The 18,725-nt window shown below is 55.0% G+C and overlaps 8 protein-coding genes across 8 annotated transcripts; 3 read left to right on the top strand and 5 right to left on the bottom strand.

Annotated features, from left to right (window-relative positions):
* Nucleotides 1–1,981: 1,981 nt before the first annotated feature.
* IWZ02DRAFT_53022 (uncharacterized protein) lies at nt 1,982–2,543 on the bottom strand. The gene has a single exon (XM_066770857.1). The coding sequence runs from the start codon at nt 2,446–2,448 to the stop codon at nt 2,140–2,142; it is 309 nt and encodes a 102-aa protein (XP_066620505.1). The 5' UTR covers nt 2,449–2,543; the 3' UTR covers nt 1,982–2,139.
* IWZ02DRAFT_53007 (uncharacterized protein) lies at nt 2,544–10,496 on the bottom strand. The gene is made up of 2 exons (XM_066770855.1): nt 10,081–10,496; nt 2,544–10,016 (listed from the first exon to the last, which is right to left on the bottom strand). Exons 1-2 carry the CDS (start codon nt 10,185–10,187, stop codon nt 2,639–2,641), a joined length of 7,485 nt encoding a protein of 2,494 aa, XP_066620504.1. The 5' UTR covers nt 10,188–10,496; the 3' UTR covers nt 2,544–2,638.
* Nucleotides 10,497–10,953: 457 nt separating this feature from the next.
* Nucleotides 10,954–12,619, top strand: IWZ02DRAFT_458671 (60S ribosomal eL27 domain-containing protein). Its single transcript, XM_066768025.1, has 3 exons — nt 10,954–11,216; nt 11,278–11,333; nt 11,457–12,619. The coding sequence occupies exons 1-3, from the start codon at nt 11,015–11,017 to the stop codon at nt 12,279–12,281; spliced, it is 1,083 nt and encodes a 360-aa protein (XP_066620503.1). The 5' UTR covers nt 10,954–11,014; the 3' UTR covers nt 12,282–12,619.
* On the top strand, nt 12,599–13,673 carry IWZ02DRAFT_458665 (uncharacterized protein). The gene is made up of 2 exons (XM_066768024.1): nt 12,599–13,211; nt 13,249–13,673. Exons 1-2 carry the CDS (start codon nt 12,931–12,933, stop codon nt 13,490–13,492), a joined length of 525 nt encoding a protein of 174 aa, XP_066620502.1. The 5' UTR covers nt 12,599–12,930; the 3' UTR covers nt 13,493–13,673.
* Nucleotides 13,674–14,919: 1,246 nt separating this feature from the next.
* Nucleotides 14,920–15,515, bottom strand: IWZ02DRAFT_382583 (putative pathogenesis associated protein Cap20; the record flags this gene model as incomplete). The annotated part of the gene is made up of 2 exons (XM_066765232.1): nt 14,920–15,411; nt 15,465–15,515. The coding sequence occupies 2 exons, from the start codon at nt 15,513–15,515 to the stop codon at nt 14,920–14,922; spliced, it is 543 nt and encodes a 180-aa protein (XP_066620501.1).
* On the bottom strand, nt 15,157–16,393 carry IWZ02DRAFT_52410 (uncharacterized protein). The gene has a single exon (XM_066770851.1). It carries the CDS (start codon nt 16,207–16,209, stop codon nt 15,529–15,531), a length of 681 nt encoding a protein of 226 aa, XP_066620500.1. The 5' UTR covers nt 16,210–16,393; the 3' UTR covers nt 15,157–15,528.
* On the bottom strand, nt 16,394–16,989 carry IWZ02DRAFT_52411 (uncharacterized protein). Its single transcript, XM_066770852.1, has one exon. It carries the CDS (start codon nt 16,875–16,877, stop codon nt 16,578–16,580), a length of 300 nt encoding a protein of 99 aa, XP_066620499.1. The 5' UTR covers nt 16,878–16,989; the 3' UTR covers nt 16,394–16,577.
* IWZ02DRAFT_52424 (uncharacterized protein) lies at nt 16,886–17,816 on the top strand. The gene has a single exon (XM_066770853.1). It carries the CDS (start codon nt 17,101–17,103, stop codon nt 17,731–17,733), a length of 633 nt encoding a protein of 210 aa, XP_066620498.1. The 5' UTR covers nt 16,886–17,100; the 3' UTR covers nt 17,734–17,816.
* Nucleotides 17,817–18,725: the final 909 nt, after the last annotated feature.

Below are 18,725 nucleotides of genomic sequence, written 5' to 3'. Positions count from 1 at the left end.
TTCTTTCTTCCTTTTCTTTTTTAAGCCAGCCTCAGTTTTATTTGTCTCTCTGCTCTTGTCTGACTTGTTCGTTTCTTCTTCTATGACGTCAGATTTCTTTTTGTACTGCTGCTGACTCGTTCCTCCTCCTCTTCAGGCTGCATTGCGCGAGGACGGGAGCCTCATACCCAGCTGACGATGATGACTCCAACAATAAAGAAACGGCCACTTACCGGCGCTTTACTTTTTTCTTTTCCCACCTCCTGTCCCACAGCTCATTCCGTCCCGTCCCGTCCATCATATCAGATCAATCGCCCTTTTTTCCTTTTCTTTTTTTTTTTTTTTTTTTTCCTCTCCTTTTCCTTACAACACCAACCGTGTGGCGCTGCGTTCCAGAATGAAATCTCAATCAAGACTGCCGGGATGCTCCTTCACTCTCCAACTGCCCTGTGCAATGATAATCCAACACTTACATTCATCCATTCGTTCCCGAGCTCTTTCATCCGTCCGCGCCATACATCACCCATAAAACTCAAAACCAAGAAGACGCTGCCGCCGCGACAGGCGAGTTTCGGAACGGCGCAAGGCCCATGCATGCCCATGCCCATGTCCAGGCCACGGGTGGGCGAGAAGAGACTGCAGTGACTCTGTTTCGGCTTACCGAAACTCGGTCGAGACGGTACGTTCCTGGGTAGCACTTGCTTGCTGTTGGTTGGCTGGCAAACTTGAACTGGTCAGCGTGTGTGTTTGCGCACAGGCTTGCCCTGCGCTTCTTTGTTTCTCTGTGCGTTGTGTTGAGAGCAACAATCTCGTCTCCTGTCTCTAAAACACCATCTGGCTGAGGAGCTGGGAACGACAGATGACGTCGTCGTCATCAGGGCGCCGCGGAAGAAGTAAACTTTTGTGAATTTGCCCGGCACCATGGCTTCCGAAAGTCAGTTCAACTCCTCGATTGAACGCTAACGAGAGCCTCGGACGTCCGTGACAAGAGATCGCGATGACATCTGTAACGAGAAGAGAGCATAGCACGTTGTTGTCGTTGGGCAAAGACGGAGCGCCATCAGATCCTCGCGCGCGGCAAGTGATGTCGTCGACTCTCGGTCTGCCGCCGTGTGGCGCAAGGGAGGGAAGTCGACGAATTTTCCTTGCGCTCCACTTGCATGCGGAAGAGACCGGGGGGCCCCGGCACGCCACCCACGCGACGTCGATCCGTGCTGCGAGTCATGGACGACGGGCATGCGAATGCTGGATGTACTAGACCCTGCATTCTCAACTGCCGACGAACTCGTTGATTAGATGGGAGGCGATTGGGGCATGGATGGGTCTGTGCCATTGTCGTCTCTCCTATTTACGAGAGGAGAATTTCGACTACTTGCTCTTCGCTCGTTAGGAAGAGGGTTTAGCACTATGGTTTTCTCTTCAGCCCAATGCATGCATATATATATCTCTTCTAAAACCGCTTGCTCTTGCCTACATACTTACTGCCACTCCTACAAAAAAGAACACAGCCAGATACACCCAAAATACCACTCACTCCCTCCGTGCATATACGTACGTACGCCATCAAGCGCAGAAAAAGCCGACTCACATTACCCTACCCTACCCTATCCACACGCTCCTCATTTCCCTCTCCATCATACCTTTGCGCGTCACTTCGCCCTGCACCAAGTCAGTATCGAGACCGCTAATGATCAATCATCATCAAGAGCAAGACAGTCTATATAAGACACTTTTATTCATGACAAGTGCGCGTCAGAACCATGAAAACAACATGAACCCAGTGAAATTCCAACGTGATCGGTACGAGAGAATTCCACGATATACCGATTGACCGACTAAATGACTAGACACACCTTGTCTCCCTCAATCCAGCCAGCGTATAAGCTCATAGCACAAATATACGGCGGCGGATGACGGCGGCCAAGGAACCACCTGTAGTCAAGCTCCCACTGCCAAAATGAATAAATAAATATATAAGAAACGATTGATTTCATTCATTCCTCATGATCCACTCGCCCACCTACCCGGCACCCGCTCTCCTCTTCACTTCATGACTGCCATCTCACCACATCATCATCTCATATCATCTCATCTCGTCCATCATTACAGGTGACGTCAATCATAACAAGAAGACCATACAGCTATAGCTCATTCACTCAATCACTCAGTCAAACGGCCAAGAAAACGACAAAGACAAAACAACAAAAGCGACAACCGAGCCGAGAAGACGCGACGGCGGCCGTGGAAAAAGAAGAAGCAGAGCAGAGGATAATGATTCCAGAGGATAAGGATTTCAAAGGAGCCATGTAACTCAAGTTTTAAAACCGACCTCCCTACATATGAGAGAGTGAGGGAAAGCAAAGGGAAGAAGTAAAAAGAGGAGGGAGAAATCCTCCAACGCAAAAAAGACGTTGGGTAGGTAATTGACAACCGACCAACCAACGCAAGACCGTAAGTACCGTTTCGCATCGCTTCGCTTCATCGAACCCCGAACCAAGCATAAGCACCCATGGAACCAAGATACACACGGAAAGCGCCCAAAGAACACCATGCCCACGCCCAAGCCCGCCATGCAACTGGAGAGAACAATCAGCAGATAGACGACAGGCTTATTCGTCACTCCTTCACCTGCATCACCTTCACCGAACCCCCTACCCGCCTACTTCCCAACCTCCGTCTCCGTCCCTTCGACCGTCACGCCACTGGCGCAATTGCTACTCACGCAACTGCTCTCCTCCTCGGCCGCGCGGCGGAAATAGTCAGCCATGCCGCTGGGCACGATGCCGGCAGTCGGAATCTCGCTGCCGAGGCCGCTGTCACTCGCAACGTGGTTGTTGTTGTAGCCCGTCGTGACGATGGGCTGGGGCGGCGTCTTTTTACCTCCCGAGGCCGTCATCTCAGCGGCGGCAACGGTAGCAGGAGTTGCGTCTACACTGTCGTCGCCGTCGAGCTCCGACATGCTCATGTCCTTGTCCAGCTGCGCCATGCGCGTCTCAGCGTCGATTTCGGGCGGCGGTGGCGAGGGCGATGCCGAACTGTCCTTGCTCAGCGGCATCGTCGTCTTGGGCGCCGCCGTGTCGACTTCGTCCACGGCCGTCATGGACTCGTCGTGCTTGGTTGAGGACTCGTCGTCAATTACTTCGCGGTCGACGGCGGCGGGGGCAGAGGTCGTAGCGGTGGACGCGGTTGTCGCTGGGGCATCGCCAGGAGTCGGCGTGAAGGACTTGTCATTCTCATCGCCGGCGTCCGTCTCGGTGGCGTCCTGGAAGTCGTCTTCAACGTCGTCGTCGCTGACGTCGCCGCCAGAGTAGATGCTGCTTCGCTCGTCGCCCTCAGTGCGTGGACCGCGCGAAGTGACGTGGCTCTCGCCACCGGCTTCGCTGTCGGTAATGTAGCTAGAACCGTAAGTGTACTCTGAACCTGCGAGGTAACTGCTACGGCGGTCTCCATCCGTGCCCGGCGAAATGTCCTCAAGGTCGCGCGTGTATTCGGAACGCTCGTCATACGAGCTTGCGATCTCTGAGCCCGTCACGATGCTGTGGCGACGCTGAGTACTGCCGCCATCGCTGTGTTCGATTTCCGTACCAATATCCTCTTCCTCTTCGGAGAGAATGTCGTTTTCCTTGTTGGCGAGATCGCTGACAGCACGCTGCTGCTTGACTGAGCCCCAGGAAACCTTGCGGCCAGCACCTCCAAGACCAAAGTTGGTCTTGACCGAATGGCTGCGCTTGAGCCCCGTATTCGGAAGACCAGAGAGGCCATGACCGGCGCTCTTGGGACTGCGTGAGTTGGGATCTATCTGGCTGAGGGAGAAGATGCGTCGATTGGCCGGATCCACGGGCAGTCCCATGCTTTGACGCTTGGCGGTTGGACGGTTCATCGCAAATGCAATATTCTTTGCCGCAGCGCTTGGAGGAGGCATCGCCGTAGCATCTTCAGCGATTTCCTTGGAATCACGAGGCCGGCGGACGACACGTTTGCCGTTGTTCAGCATCATGGCCCGCGACATATCAATGATTCCTTCGACCATGGAACGATGCATTTCCTCCGCGCGGGCCTCGAAGATCTTGATCTCTTGCCTGCGGAGGTCCCCGGCCATTTCCATCGCAGCAATGTCTGCCTTGAGGCGAGACTTTTGAGCCATCAGGTACTCCTTGTCGCTGCGAAGGCCTTCGACGACGTGACGAATGTGATCCTTTTCGCCGTTGAGGTAGTGGATGTCTTGCTCGATCTGCTCCTTCTGGCACAGGCGGCGCTCAATCAGCAGAGCAATTTCCTCGCTTTCCTTTTCCCGATTCTCATGGCCTTCAGTGATGAGCCTAGTCTGGTGCTTGACGAATTCCGAAATCTCGGCAGCTGTATTGGAGACTTGTCTTTGAATATCTTGGAGATACTCTAGAGTTTCGCCGACTCTTTCAGCCTCGGCTGCGTGGCCAAGGAGCCTATCGAGCTTCTCTTGCAGCGAGGTGTCGTCAAACTTTTCTGTCGACTCGGGAGAAGGCAAAAGAGCGGGAAGTCCAGCGAAGAAGCTTTCCTTGAGCTGCTCAGAACGAGTCTTTTCCTCCTCTTTAGCAGCCTCAGCGGCAGCCTTGGCCTCATCCTGAGCTTCCTTCTGCTGGTGAGCTAACGCCAGGACTTCTTGGAGGGTGACCAAAAACTTGGGATGGTTCTCGGTCAGGTCGTCTTGCATGGCAGTGAGGGCAGTCAAGGCTTTGGCGATTTCATCCCGAGTGGATTCGTGCTCCTTGATATTCTCCTCGTGGGAGTGCGAAATCTCCTCGCGAGTGGCCTCGTGCTCGCCTCTATTGTCCTCTTGGCCCTCGTCAATCTTTGCTACCATGTCTGTCAAGCCCTGCGACACCACCGCAGACTCGCTGTTGAATTTCTCGGCCGTCTCCTTGAGAGTCGAGTCCATGGCCGTGACAGTGGTGCCGAGCGTGTCAATTGTGACCTTGAGGTCCTCCGTCATTCCCTTGGCACTGGTCATGAGCTCTTCCTGCTGGGCCGTTTTTTCGTCCAGCTTCTGCGCCTGCGACTCTGCAATGACGAGCATATCATCATTCTTGTTCATAAGCTCCGCAAATTTAGCCTCGAGCTTCTCGGTCAGGCCGTTGATGATGGCGTCCTTCACCTCGTCGTGCTTCTCCAGGCTGGCAGTTGCCTTGCTTTCCGAGTCGGTCTTCAGTTCCTCGATGGAGCCGTGGGCTCGCTCAAACTCGCGATTAAGAGTCTCCATCAGCTCCTTGACATCGGCTGTGACGTTGTACTTGGCGCCAATGTCCTCTTCAAGAGTCTTGAGCGTGTCCTTGACGCCATCGACGCCTTCGCCACCCTCGGCGAGTTTAGTCTGGATTTCCTCCTTCACTGCTTCGAGGAATTCCCTGACCTCACCGACCTTGGCGATGATAGTGTCAGACTCGGTCTTGCGGTCGTCAAATGCCTTGGCCGTGACATTGATATCGTTCTCATACGCGTCCTTGAGCTTGTCATAGCCTTCGCGCAAGTCGTTGATGAGACCGACCAACTGCTCGTGCTCGACCTTGGTAGGAACAGACTCGGAGTCAGGAAGAGTGGCAACCTTGGCACTCAATTCTGAAATAGCAACAGAGACGGCGTCAATGTGCTCCTTTTTGGCATCCTGAGCCTTCTCGTCATTGGACGGCAAGGCGGCCTTGAGCTCCTCCACTCCACTCTTGATCTCTCCGACAAGAACCTCGACAAGCGCAACATCGCCCTTGGACGCAACTTCCTCGCCGCTAATCTTCTCTGAAAGCTTGCCAAGGGCATCACTAACGTCAATCACTCCAGCTTCGATGATGTCGAGGTGCTCCTTCTTCGCAAGAGATTCGGGATCCCCAAAATCATCAAGCTTGGCCTTGGTGTTTTGCACGAGCGTCTCAATAGCATCGGTGTCTTCCTTTTTGGCAACACCATCAATGATGTCTATATCCCGCTTCTTGTCTTCGGAGAGCACGACGACGGCGGCCTGCAAATCCTTGAGGACTTCGGAAATCTCAGCAAGGTCGTGCTTGAAATCCATGCCGGCGAAAAACTCTTCCAGATTTGCGTTGAGACCCTCCAGCTTAGCGTCAAGGCCGGCCAAGTCGTCCTTGTCCACAACTTTACCGACGACGCTGTCCAAGTCATCCTTGAGAGCAACACCCTCAGGAACTGCAGAAGGTGCCGGGAAGTTTTGCATGTTGTCGTCCATGGCCTCGACCTTGATCTTCAGTTGGGTCATCATGACCTCCAAGCCTTTGAGATCATCTCTGGCAACACCTGCGGCGGGACGACCAGCGGGACGCTCAACATCGACATGTGAATCGCGACTTAATGCGCTCTCTGGGTCATCGGCAAGCACCACCTCGTTGCCGACAGCCGAAATGTCGTCTTCAACAGTGGCCTTCTTGTCACCCTTGAGCCGGGTAATCTCCGTGGTGATGGTCCTGATGCCATCTTTGAGAGTTTCCAAAATTTCGTAATTGACAGACATGTCCATGGGCTTTGGCTCGATGTTGTTGATTTCAGAGCGCAACGACTCGACGCCATCGTTCAAGGCATCCAGAATCTCGCCAGTTGCCGACATGGAGCGTTCAGGGTTGTCTATCTTCTTGTCGAGATGGGAGCGGAGGTCGTCAAGGCCAAGACGGAGCGTCTCGTGAATTTCATCCGTGTCAGCACGGCGAGCGACACCGCCAGCAATGGAGCTACGGAGCTGCTCCAGAGTCTCGTTGAGAGCTTGAAGGAATTCCTCGCTCAATCCAGCATTGGCAGTCTGAATTTGCGCTTCTCTCATGCCCTCAAAGCCAGTCCGCAGGGTATCGAGAATTTCTTCCTTTTGTTCAAAGGAACCACTCTTGACAAGGGTACCACCAAGAGTCTCGCGCAGGTGCTCCAGCTCCTCCTTGATTGTACCCTGTGTTTCTTTTGATGACTCGCCTTGGTCTGACGTGATTTGAGTGCGGATGGCTTCCATTTGCTCGCGAATGGTGTCAACGATCTCGCCATGCGATCCAGAATCGGCCTTGACAATCGTCGATGCGAGCACTTCGCGGAGATGGCCAAACTCGTCCTTGAACAATGTGAGCATGTCATCATTGGATTGAATAGACCTGCTGTCCACGTCTCTGGCGTCGAGCTTGTTGTGCAGGCCATCAAGACTGGCGTGGATGGTGTCCAAGATCTCGTCTCGCTGGGAAGCAGTGCCACTAAGAACAGAATCGCGAAGCTGCTCAAATTCAGCCTTCATGGCTTCTTCAACTTCCTCCTTGGTCGAGTCTTCCTCGGCACGCTTGACCATTTCTGCCTTGAGGCTTTCAAAGCCGTCGTTGAGGACACTGAGAACCTCCTGGTTGTCGTTCTTGGCGGCGGGTACAATCTGGTTGCTCATGGATTCGTGGAGATGCTCGAACTCCGACCGAATGTATTCGAGCATCTCATGGCGGTTGAGCGATTGGTCACCTTGAGGCCCAGCGGCGACGTAGTTTTGAACATCGCTCCGGAGATTTTCGAGGCCTGCCCTCAGCGAGTCGATGATCTCGTCCTTTCCGGTAACGTCCTGCGCACGATCGACGTATCGCTCGATTTCCTCACGGAGAGCCTCCATACCGTCCTTCATGGCATCCAAAACCTGCTCAGTGTCACGTCCGTTGGCTGAAGAATAGGCTTTGAACTCTGCCCGCATGTGATCGACAAGATCTTGCAGCTGCAAGACTTGGTCGCCGTAGTTAACCTGGACGGGCGGAAGCGTGATGTTGTCCAAGCCTGCTTTGACAGCCTCGAAGAGATCTTCTCTAGAAATGTCAAGCTCAAGGCCATCCTGGCGGGCGCGAGAGAGGGCTTCAATCATTTCGTCGCGTGACAGTCTGGCCTCTTGAGCCGCACTCGCGCCATGAGTTTCGAATCCTTGCCTTACGGCCTCTAGCAAGAGACCATGCGCGACCTGGGGGTCCAGTTGAGGCTGAGCAGGTGGGGCCACTTGCATCGAAGGCTTGAATTCGTCCAAGCACTCGCGAACGGCGGAAATCACCTCTTCGCGAATCTCCTGGGTCTCGATTGCAGCTTGAGGAATCTCCACATGCTGCATGGCTTCGAGGACGGCGTCCATAACCTCTTCGCGGCTGATTTGGTGATGGGAAGCGGCCATCGAAGAGCGGTACTGATCGAGGCCTTCGCGAAGACAGTCGAGAATGTCGTCGCGCTCTAGTCCAAATTGCTGGAACTCGAATTGCGGCTTGCTGCTGTCGTAGGCCTCTTTCACAGCTTCGATGATAGCCTCCTTGTTGAGCGGAGCCTCTCCCTCGTGCTGTCCGGCAAGTGCATGCTTGACCACAGCGTGGACCTCGTCGTTGCTGACTGCGCTAGAAGCAAGCGAGTCACGACGTCGGTGGTGGAGAAGCTGTTGCATCTGCTCCTGGAGCTCTGCCATGGCGTCCCGAACAATTGCAGCAACATCCTCCTTTTCCTCGCCATCCTCAATCGCCAGCGCGCGACTGCTGTTGGGGGTCATTTCATCAATCTTCCGGCCCAGCTCGCGGCCCATGCCCAGCACTTCGCCACGAAGGTCACGCACGAGAGCCTTGACCTCGGCAGTGATTCCACCAGACTTGGTGACGCTTTCGTGGATCTTCTTCATCATCTTGATCATGTCATTGCTGACAAAATCACCACTTGGTCCCTTGGCCGAGTATGGCTTTGAAGAGTTCGCGTCGGCCTGGGGCGCAAAGCCAGCAGATTTGAGTTCCCGAGTGGCCCGCGCGACAGCACCAGCGTTGGGACCCGATGACTGGTCTCCGTTGCTGGTGTCGCGGAAAGTCAGCGCATGGCTGTCTGATCCTGATTTGATGAACTCCACCAACTCGCCAACTTTCTTCGCCGCCTCGCTAGATTCCTGGTTGGCCTTTTCGAAGAGAGTGTTGAGATTGGTTATCAGACGCTCCTGGCCTTCTTTCGTAACCATCTCTCGAATAATCTTCTCCAGCATGGCAACACTTGCAGCACCTTCAATCGAGTACGGGTTGGGGCTGACGGAACGGTCGTCGTGGTACGGAGTCGTCATACGAGGAAGTCGGAATCCACCCTTGTCACCAGGGGGAGGTGTGCCAGGGCCGCTGTTGAAGCCACCAAAGCTATTTGAGCGAGAGTGCAGGCCAGGAGCCTGGGGAGGAGTGAAGACGGAAAAGGCATTGAGGTTGTGAGAGAGCTCTTTCAAACTCTTCCTAATGTCCTCATCGCGGGAGTTGGTGGCCTCCTTGAGACTGATGAGGTCAGTGGCATTGTCCTTGCTGCGCCGACTCAGCTGGGCCATTTCATGCTGCAGGTTTTGGGCAATCGTGGCAATGTCCCTAATCTGGTTGGACAAATCAGGCTGCTCCTGCTTGGGCCTGGGAGTAGCACCGTTGGTAGTCTCGAAGAGTGGAGATTCAAAGTCGCGGACAGGCATGGATTGCAGGGCCATGTACGTGGCAGAAGGCGGAGTGTTTTCTCCCAAAATGGCCTTGTGGTTGGACCTGCTCGATGGGCGCAAGTGCGGTGTGTCCTTCAAGAAGCCCCGTTCAGCCGGGGTAGGTGTCGACACGAGCGAGCTGCCCTTGTCTGGAGAAGTGGGAGGCGAGCTCAAGCCGTCTCCAAGGCCAGATGTGCTGGTCCGGCTGCCTGGCCGCTCTGGCGACGTGCCAGCAGATCTTGTAGGGTTGAGAAAGTTGCGAAAATCGCGAATGTTCACGTCCTGCAACGATTGCATCCTCTTGTGTGCGGCGCCTTTTATCAGAGAGCGCTCGGGGGAGCTGGACTTGGGGGGCGGAGGGTTCATGGTGTATGGAGAGGGCGCATTTTCGCGGGCCCTTTCTTCGATCTGCCTGGCAGCAGCAGCGATGTTGGGAGATGCGCCTGTGCGAGTGCTCGGAGAGCCAGGGTTCGGGTTCAGAGGAAGTGGAGGAGGTGCGCGCTCCGGGTCTGAGCTGTCCCACCTGTTGAGTCGCAGACGGCTTGTTAGTGGCATTGTCACCTTTTGGAGAGTCTCCATTTCATGTTTGTTGCTGAAAAAGGACTTAGGTGACGTCGAAAAAACAATAGTACAACGCGCTGCGCAGGGGAGCTTACATGGGGACTGGTTTTCTGGTCGGGGAAAGCGGCGACTCGGGAAAGGAATGCTGATGCTTGACGAGTGCATCCCGCTCCCTGGAGCTCGAGCGGCTTGACGAAGCCATAATGGTCAAGCTTTTTTGTGTAGCGCTCGATGGGTATCTCTAATTGAAGCAAGAATGCGAGCAATGCGTGGTGGACTCGGAGGAATGCGCGGATCACTGAGGCTCTGTGCGCGGCGGGTCAAGAGCACATGCTCTGCGGTCGAGAGGGAATTGGGTGGCGCAAGGTGGTTTTGTGGAGAGGCGCAAAAGAGGAGCAAAGCAGCAAAAACTTTTGGACAAGAGACAAGAGCAGGCTTGGGTTGTTGACGTGGGATCCAGAAGAGGAGGGCAAGGAAAGGTGTCGCAGTAGCAGTAGCAGTAGCAGTAGCAGTGGCAGTAGCAGTGATACAAAGCGGCAGGCGTCGATCGAGCAACCCCAAACAGAAGTAAACAACGCACGGGCCATGGCGATCCGGCGGCAACGAGCGACGCTGAGAGGAAAACCAACCAAGGCGACTCTCTCCACGTCACGGCGGACAAGTTGCTGTTTCTGCCGCTGCTGCTCCTCCAGCCCTTCCAATCGCCGCCCCAGATGCTGCCCAGAGCGACGTCTTCTCCGACGGGCCTGCATTTGCCTACGAATGCCCATGGCAACGCGGGCTGACGGCGAGAGGCCAGCGGCACAGCTCTTTGAGACACGACCGCCAGCTGTCAACCGCTGCGCAATGTAATGTAGAATCATGTCATCATTGACAACCTGTGAGGCTAGAGACCAACCGATTCGTGCAAGTCGACACATGCGATGCGCAGTTGTGGTTTTGGGCAGCAACCATACACTTGGCGCCCAGCCCAAGACGACTGTAGTCGCGTGGGAATCAATAAGAAAGCCATTGAACGAATGATGCGCCATGAGTTGGGGAAGAAAATATCGTCACGTCGTCGTCGCGGTGTTGAGTTTGCCCTGGTCTTGGCGTCGGAGCCGGAGCAACCCAGCGCCGAGCCGCTCGCTTGGATTGAGCGGCCACCATGCGGGCAGACTCCGAAAAATCATCGACGACCACATCACGACTTTCCCCTCCGTTCAACTGACGACAGCAGGCAAGATGAAGTGTATGTCGAGGCCCTCACGGTCCACCCAATGCGATTGAATCTGACATTTTTGCCTTTGCAGTCCTCAAGGTCGGCCGTGTCGCCATCATCACCCGGGGCCGCTTTGCTGGCAAGAAGGTACGACGCTTCCCCACGACCGCCTCCTCTTGGACCGCGCCCTCGTAATCGCCCGGTGGACAGCCCAAAAAGCACGAATCGCACAATCGAGAATCAGAGTTGACGGGTGGAATTTCTTTACAGGTCGTGATCATCCAGCCCCAGGACAGCGGCAGCAAGTCGCACCCCTTCCCCCACGCGCTCGTCGCCGGCATCGAGCGCTACCCGTCCAAGGTCACGAGGCGCATGTCCAAGGCCCGCCAGACCAAGCGCTCCAAGGTCAAGCCTTTCATCAAGACGGTCAACTACAACCACCTGATGCCCACCCGTTACACGCTCGAGCTCGAGGGCCTCAAGGGCGCCGTCTCCAACGACACCTTCAAGGAGGTCAGCCAGCGCGAGGACGCCAAGAAGAACGTCAAGAAGGCCCTGGAGGAGAGATACCAGAGCGGCAAGAACAGATGGTTCTTCACTCCTTTGCGTGAGTGGCCCGCCATGTTTATGTTGGTAGGCAAAACACTGACGGCCGGTCGCAGGTTTCTAAGCGGTTCGTTTCTTACGGAGATGGGGCATTGCGGTGGGTTACGGCTGCAGTTCAGGTCCGGCGACACAAAAAGGGATGTAGCTGGATTTGAGCGCAAAAAATTCAAATCAACCAAATATACCATGACGGAACCCGCGCAAAGACACTGGAGTCGAGTCGTGCACTTGTGCGTTTGCGAGCAACGAGGACCGCATCCCGGCGGAGGCGCAGAGCTTTTGGAGGGAATCATGGTAATTGATGGGGAGGGCGGCGCACGGCATCCATCATCGAGTCTCCTTGTGGTGGTGGTAGAAGACTACTTCAGCAGTCAAAACCTACGAATCAACGAATCGCTTGCTGCTGCCGTCCAGTACGCGAGAAATCGGCCCTGGAGAGTCAAAACCCGTTGCTGTCCCCGCACCACCACCCGCCGAGTCTACTGCTAACGTAGAGCACGCCCATCTGGCTGGACACGAGAGCTGATGATCGAGACCCTGCATGGCTAATTTTTTAGTCGCGAACGTTTCCAGTTTCGTCGAGTCCAAGAAGCAGCATCTCCACGGAGCTTGACACCCTGCAACCGCCAGACCGTTCGGCTGCATAGCTGACCGTGGTTGAGCAGGTAACCCAAAGACGACAGATTCGAGACGAGCATGGCCCGAATTCGCTGTGCTGTCAGCCATCGAACAGCAGAACCCGAGACGAATACGCCACGCACCACAGCCTCACCCACCCACCTCGAGATGGCAAGACCCAATGCCATCACAAAACCCCCTTCTTCCCCGCCCGTCCATCAACATAGAAGACAAGAGCTTCGGACCAATCACATCACCAGACCAGTCGACGAGACAAGAAAGACAAGACAAGATAACGCAGCCCACCCATCCACCCGCGCCATCCCAACCCACACACCACACACACCTTCCACCGTCTACCATTCCCAACCCAACCCAACCCAACCAAAGGGCCGCCACCGCCCCCATCCCATCCCATCCCATCCAATCCCGACCACCTACCTCCAACTCCGCGTCCGAGCCCGAGCCCGAGCCCAAGATTTCATGATCCACGTCGTGTCGTGTCGTGTCGTGTTGACGAATGGCATTGCTCGGTGGTTGGTGTGTTGTTGGCCGCCCGCCTATCCTTCCTCTTGCCTATCTGCCTACCTATACCTACCTACCTACCTGCCTACCTGCCTACCTGCCTACCTGCCTACCTGCCTACCTACCTAGTATTTGCACCGGTCGTCGTCGTCATCGTCGTCGTTGTCGTGGTGGTGTGGTGGTGTGGATGGCATGTTGCTGCTTCTGCTGCTGCTACTGCTGTGCTGTCTTATCGCTCGCAAGCAAACAAGCAAGCAAGCAAGCATATGTATGTATGTATGTATGTATGTATGTATATATGCACTGCGTGCAGCAGCAGCAGCAGCAGCAGCAGCAGCAGCAGCGGAAGGGAGGGAGGGAGAGAGAGAGGGAGAGAGGGAGACAGCGCCGCCGCTTCACCCCAACCCCTTCACCTACATACTCTCACGACGTTACCTACTTCCCCCCACGTCGCACATCACCATCATCATCATCATCACAGCTGTGACCCACATACCACCTACCCTACGCTCTCCCGGCGGGCGGTGTCTCCGGGTTCTAGACGGATGATGAATTGATTGACTGATTGTTGACTGACTGACTGCTGCACCACACCACAACACAACACCACCAGTTGCCGACGCAGAGATGGAGGGAGAGATGACAGACGGACAGACAGACAGACAGACACTCAACTTATATCCATCCATCCATCCATCCATCCAAGCCATCAAACGTTGATTCCACACTCAATCAGTGCGTGCCGTGCAGTCGGTTCCAGTTATACAGGCAGGTACGGTGCAGTAGAGCCCAGGCAGACACGTGCCAACCCCCAATTAGATTCATACCCAAGGTACCTAGGTAGGTACTTGGGTCACACGCCTCACGCTTGCAATGGAAATTCCCCAAAACCTCACGTTCCACGTCTCAATCCGATTGATCATGAATGATGATGAATGAATGCCACGTACATACCAGCTAAATACCTACGGACCTACGGTACTCCTGCATTCCTATCTTACTCACGCCACGAACGCACGCACGCACGCGCCAGAGACACACACACACACACACACACACACACACCGCAGCGGCGGAATTTGCCCAACAAACACAACACAACAGAAAAAACGACACACACACACGCACACGGACAAAAGCGAATGAGAGCAAACAGCGAACAAAGAAAAAAAAAATGAAAAAATAGACACCTTTTACTACCCCTACTTCTCCTCATCTTCAGTGGTCAATACAGCCATGTCTCCCCCCTCTCTCTTCCCTACTACTACCAGGAGTGCCGCTGCTCCGACAACGACAACAACCCGCAAAGCATCCGACCAGACTAGCCCGAGTACCCCTCCTCTCTCTGAAAGCTAAACCCGCAACCAGCCAAAAGCCGCGACCAGACCAGACGAGACTAGACTGATCTAGCCTCGCCCCGGTGGTAGTAGTAGCCTCGGCCCAGCCAGCGGCAAAAAGAGGAAGAGAAAAAAGCGACAGAAAAAGAAAAATGAAAGTGAAAAGAAAAAGAAAAAAACTTAAAAGTCCGGGCGGCTAAAACTAGCCCCATCATCGTCATCCCTCGACAACTCAATAGTGGTGGTGGTGGTGGTAGTAGTAGTAGTGGTAGTAGTAGTAGTAAAGTGAGCTAGACTGACAATCCACACAACCACACACACGCTCCCCTTGATTCCGTAGTCGTCCTCCTCATCCCTTGGCTTCCAAAAGATGCAACAAATGTCTGTTGCTGCTGCTGCTGCTACTGCTGCTGCAGCGGCGGCGATTGCTACGCTCAACGACTGCAATTTCTCCGACTTTTCTACACGTGTGGACCCGCCGCGTCAAACCCGAGTGATTTTGGCGACGTGGCGGACCATGTTCCTTCTCTCTGTGCACAGGTGGGGGTAGTAGTAGTAGTAGTGGTGGTGGTGGTGGTGGTGGTGGTGGTGGTGATAAATGGGGTCAAGGGAGTAGAGGTAAAATCCGAGTTCAATGCCGGCAGCAATTAGTTGTTGGTCTTTTCTTGGACCTTTTGCTTGGCGGCCTCCTTCTTGGGGCCAAGGTAGTCGGCAACGAGCTGCAGGGCGTCGGCCGTGATCTTGAGCTCCGTCGAGACAATGGCCTTGGCCGTCGTGATGAGACCCTTGCCGCCCGTCTTTTGGTACTCGTCATTGTAGGTGCTGAAGACGTAGTCGCGGCCCTGGCCGGCGACGCGCAGGGGCAGGAAGGCCAGGTCAGTGACACGGTCCCGGATGGTCGACGTGTTTTCCTTGACAATGGGGAAGTGCTCCTCAATGTGGCTCAGGCCATTGTCGGCCAGGCTGTCGGCACGCTGCACGTAGGGAGCGACGTAGCCGTAGGGCTTCTCGAGGTAGGGGACAATGGGCTTGCCGAAGCGGTCGTAGGCTGCGCTGCTCAGGTCGAGCGTCTTTTGGCCGTACGGATTGGACTTGTACGTGGTGATGAGGTCTGAGACGACGGGGTAGGCCACGAGGTGCTGGAGCAGGTGTTAGGATGAGTGGCGAGAGAGAAGTCGAGGGAGCAACTCACAGAAACAAAGTGAGACGAGGGCCTCTCGCCGTTGGTCATGGGTTCGCCCATCTTTTTGGTTTGTTCAGCGTGGGGCATAGAGCGCTGGTTGCTGTGGCCGTTGGTCAACTTTTGGCGGCGAGGAGGCATGGTTGACGAGGTGCGGGGCGAGGGCAGTTGAGGACGTACCAATATGTAGTGGAAGAGGGAGGGAGGGAGGGAGGGGGCGATGATGACGAGAGAAGTATGGTTGAGGGAGAGAAGAGTCAACGGTCAAGGTTTTCTCTCGACTGGGCGAAAGCAGGATCGTCAGCGCAGGAATGACGGGTGCATTCCGCAATTCGATTGGAGCAGGAGGGAGGTACCTGAGCTGAGGTAGACAGGAGTGGGGAGTGGGGAGTGGGGAGTAGGGTAGGTACGGTAGGAAGGAGTAGGGCAGCGACGGCAGGAGGAGGAGGAGGAGGAGGAGGAGGAGGAGGAGGAGGAGAAGGAGGGAGAGGAGGAGCAGGAGCAGGAGGAAGAGGAAGAAACAGGAAGTGAAGGTTGAGAGGTATGGAGAGGTGTGGAGGGGAGAGAAGAGGAGAGGAGAGAAGAGGAGAGGAGAGGAGAGGAGAGAGAAGAGAGGGAGGCGAGATGGATGATGGGAAGATGGAAGCAGGAAAGGAAGGGAGACTGAGAGGCGAAGATTATTGGTGGTGCAAGGCCAGGCCAGGTGCAGGTGCAGGTGGGACTGGGACTGGGACTGGGACTGGGACTGGGACTGCATGGGGACATGGGAAGCACATCCATGGGCTCGCTCGCTCGACTGACGACACTGACTGACTGACTGACTGATTGACTGACATGTGAAGGCTGCACTGCACTGACTGCACTGCACGGGCCAGCTCCCAAGGTCCAGTCGTTCAGTTCAGTTCAGCTCAGTGCAGTTCAGTCGTCGATAAGGCGACGCCGCATCCCATCCGCATCCCATCCGCATCCGCATCCGTCGAGTCCAGTTCCTCTTGTCTGTCCACTGGCCACCGAGGATTGTCACCACTCCCGTGGCGCCCATGTATGCATGTCTTTTCGTTTCTGCATGTCCGTTCCGTCCACTTGCAATGGGCACAACCCCCGACCGACGTCTTGCCCTCTCTCTCATGGCATGTGAAATCCAATCATGCACCTGCAAACTATAACTCCAGAGCGTCGCTTTTCCGACCCTGTCCGAGGCTGCAGCCAGCTGCTCCATTGGGCTTCGTCTTGACAGATAATCCCACTTCTCATCATCACGACATCATGGCGATCCCAATCGTCAACAACTAAACACCAGACACTTCCCTGTGTCGATGCTTTCACGTGTCGGGCAGCTGCAGTGGGTGTCTCTCGCCGCCGGGATATCCCCGTACCCCACGCCGAATGGAAAGATAGCAAAATCCAAACCCCCATCAACACCATCTCCCGCCTTTTTTTTTTCTTTTCTTTTTTTTTTTTTTTTTTTGGTTGCGCCTCCTAGACTTTTTCGGCTTGCTAGTCAGAAAACGAGAACTACCAGATACGGCCGACGGACGCCTCTCGCTGCCCGCTATTGCCTGCCAAGCCTCGCCCAAGTCCAAGTCCAGGTCCAAGCCCAAGCCCAAGCCCAAGCCCAAGCCCAACTCAACACCACGTCCGCCACCGAATGATAGCGATAATGCCTCTCTCTCGTCCGTACGCACGCTTTTTGCTCATGGTTGCACCCGTCCTGCCCCGGCTCGCCGCGCAAACGTCGGCTCTCTTCGGAGCCCCGAGTGCCTCGCCTCGTCGTCGTCCATGTTTTTTAATTTTCCATTTGCCCCTCCCTCCTCTCTTGCTTACTACCACGCAACCACGCAACCACGCACCCACGCCTGCCTTGGCTTGGCTTGCTCCGGCTACGCGCATGCATACATGTACAGCACTCACACACGGCCGACCGTCGTTTCCGTCCCATGTCCCCTTGGTACAGTCTGCTGTTTGCCGCCGGTTAAAGTTTGAGCCCTGTCCGTCGCATTTCGCTCGACGAGACAAGCCATGGACCCACCTGCCATGTCCAATCCTCGAGAGAATCGCGATACATGCGTACATGTATGCGCAACAAAAAGCCCAACAGATTGCTTGCCTGCCTAGGTACTTTCCTCTCTCCTCCTTTCTATACCATGTCGCTGCCCGCGTCCCCAACCAAACACCCATCCCGGCTTCCGATCCGTCAGACTGCCTTCCGTCGTCCGGGGCCTTGTTCGGTTGGTTGGTTGGTTGGTTGCATGTTGGCGTCTGGCCGGCAAATGGAGATTGAGCCGGTGATGGGTAGAGAGGCGAGAGGGGAAGTGTTTTTGGAGCATGGGCTGACTTGAGTGCATTTGAGCGAGCGGCGATTTTGCTTTGCCAATTGACTGGACCATGAGGTGCTGTTTATCCCCGCTTGCCTGCTCGCTTGCACCTGTGATGGAGACGGCCACCTCATGGTACCTACGCTATGTATCAATGCTGATGGCACTGCGCGCTGTCTCTTCATCACCCTCCACTCTACTTCCTTCCCTCCCGTTCTTCTTCCCCCCGTCCTCGCCAAATTCAAACACCATCCCTTACCAACCTACCTAACAATCCAAACAAACCCCACGCGTCGCGTCGCACACTTTCTGCCTCGACACGAAAGCACGATCATGAGCAAGAGCAGTCGGCTGCCTTACGTACGCGCATGCAAACAAGCTACTCGACCCCCGAGCTACCGGCAACCCTACCTACCCTGTCTATCCATCCACCTCGCTTGCTCTGCTCTACTCTGCTCTGTCCCATTGCCCCGTGCTTCGGCTGGCTATCATCTCTAACGCAAAAATTGCCAATTAAAGCATAAAAAGAAAGAGAAAAACGAAAGAAGGAATCTGGGGTATGGGGTGTGGGGGAAGTCTAGAATACACACATACATGCGTAGAAACACGCAAACAAGCAAAGCATGCAAGTAATGGGGGGGGGGGAAGTGGATACTGACATAGATAGTTGCTTCCTCCCGCCCCGCCACAAACTGAACTCAATTCCAACCCCATAGGTAGTCAACACCAACGTCCCAAACTTCCGACGCTCCGGACGGCACTGAGCAGCATACATATATACATACATACAACATCACCATCCATCCATCCATCCATCCACACATGTACAGTAAATACCCAGCAGGCAAGATCAACCCATCCACCGTATCATCATATCGCAACCAAAGGAAATCAACGAAGCTCCATCCATCCTCCCTTCCTTCCTTTCCTTTCCTTTCATCCCCCACATCTATCCTTC

This window comes from Phyllosticta citriasiana (genome assembly GCF_038021145.1).
Source record: "Phyllosticta citriasiana strain CBS 120426 chromosome Unknown IWZ02scaffold_11, whole genome shotgun sequence".
NCBI classification, from domain to species: domain Eukaryota; kingdom Fungi; phylum Ascomycota; class Dothideomycetes; order Botryosphaeriales; family Phyllostictaceae; genus Phyllosticta; species Phyllosticta citriasiana.
This window is presented reverse-complemented; position numbering and strand designations above follow the sequence as displayed.

Excerpts from the sequence above, each read along its gene's own strand:
- IWZ02DRAFT_53022 (XM_066770857.1), bottom strand. The coding sequence starts at position 2,448 with ATGCGAAACGGTACTTACGGTCTTGCGTTGGTTGGTCGGTTGTCAATT.
- IWZ02DRAFT_53007 (XM_066770855.1), bottom strand. The coding sequence starts at position 10,187 with ATGGCTTCGTCAAGCCGCTCGAGCTCCAGGGAGCGGGATGCACTCGTC. Across the intron at positions 10,017-10,080 it reads ACCAGAAAACCAGTCCCCAT|CAACAAACATGAAATGGAGA; the intron begins GTAAGCTCCCCT and ends GTCCTTTTTCAG.
- IWZ02DRAFT_458671 (XM_066768025.1), top strand. The coding sequence starts at position 11,015 with ATGAGTTGGGGAAGAAAATATCGTCACGTCGTCGTCGCGGTGTTGAGT. Across the intron at positions 11,217-11,277 it reads GACAGCAGGCAAGATGAAGT|TCCTCAAGGTCGGCCGTGTC; the intron begins GTATGTCGAGGC and ends TTGCCTTTGCAG. Across the intron at positions 11,334-11,456 it reads GCCGCTTTGCTGGCAAGAAG|GTCGTGATCATCCAGCCCCA; the intron begins GTACGACGCTTC and ends ATTTCTTTACAG.
- IWZ02DRAFT_458665 (XM_066768024.1), top strand. The coding sequence starts at position 12,931 with ATGGCATTGCTCGGTGGTTGGTGTGTTGTTGGCCGCCCGCCTATCCTT. Across the intron at positions 13,212-13,248 it reads AAGCAAGCATATGTATGTAT|CAGCAGCAGCAGCAGCAGCA; the intron begins GTATGTATGTAT and ends CACTGCGTGCAG.
- IWZ02DRAFT_52410 (XM_066770851.1), bottom strand. The coding sequence starts at position 16,209 with ATGCAGTCCCAGTCCCAGTCCCAGTCCCAGTCCCAGTCCCACCTGCAC.
- IWZ02DRAFT_52411 (XM_066770852.1), bottom strand. The coding sequence starts at position 16,877 with ATGGTGTTGATGGGGGTTTGGATTTTGCTATCTTTCCATTCGGCGTGG.
- IWZ02DRAFT_52424 (XM_066770853.1), top strand. The coding sequence starts at position 17,101 with ATGATAGCGATAATGCCTCTCTCTCGTCCGTACGCACGCTTTTTGCTC.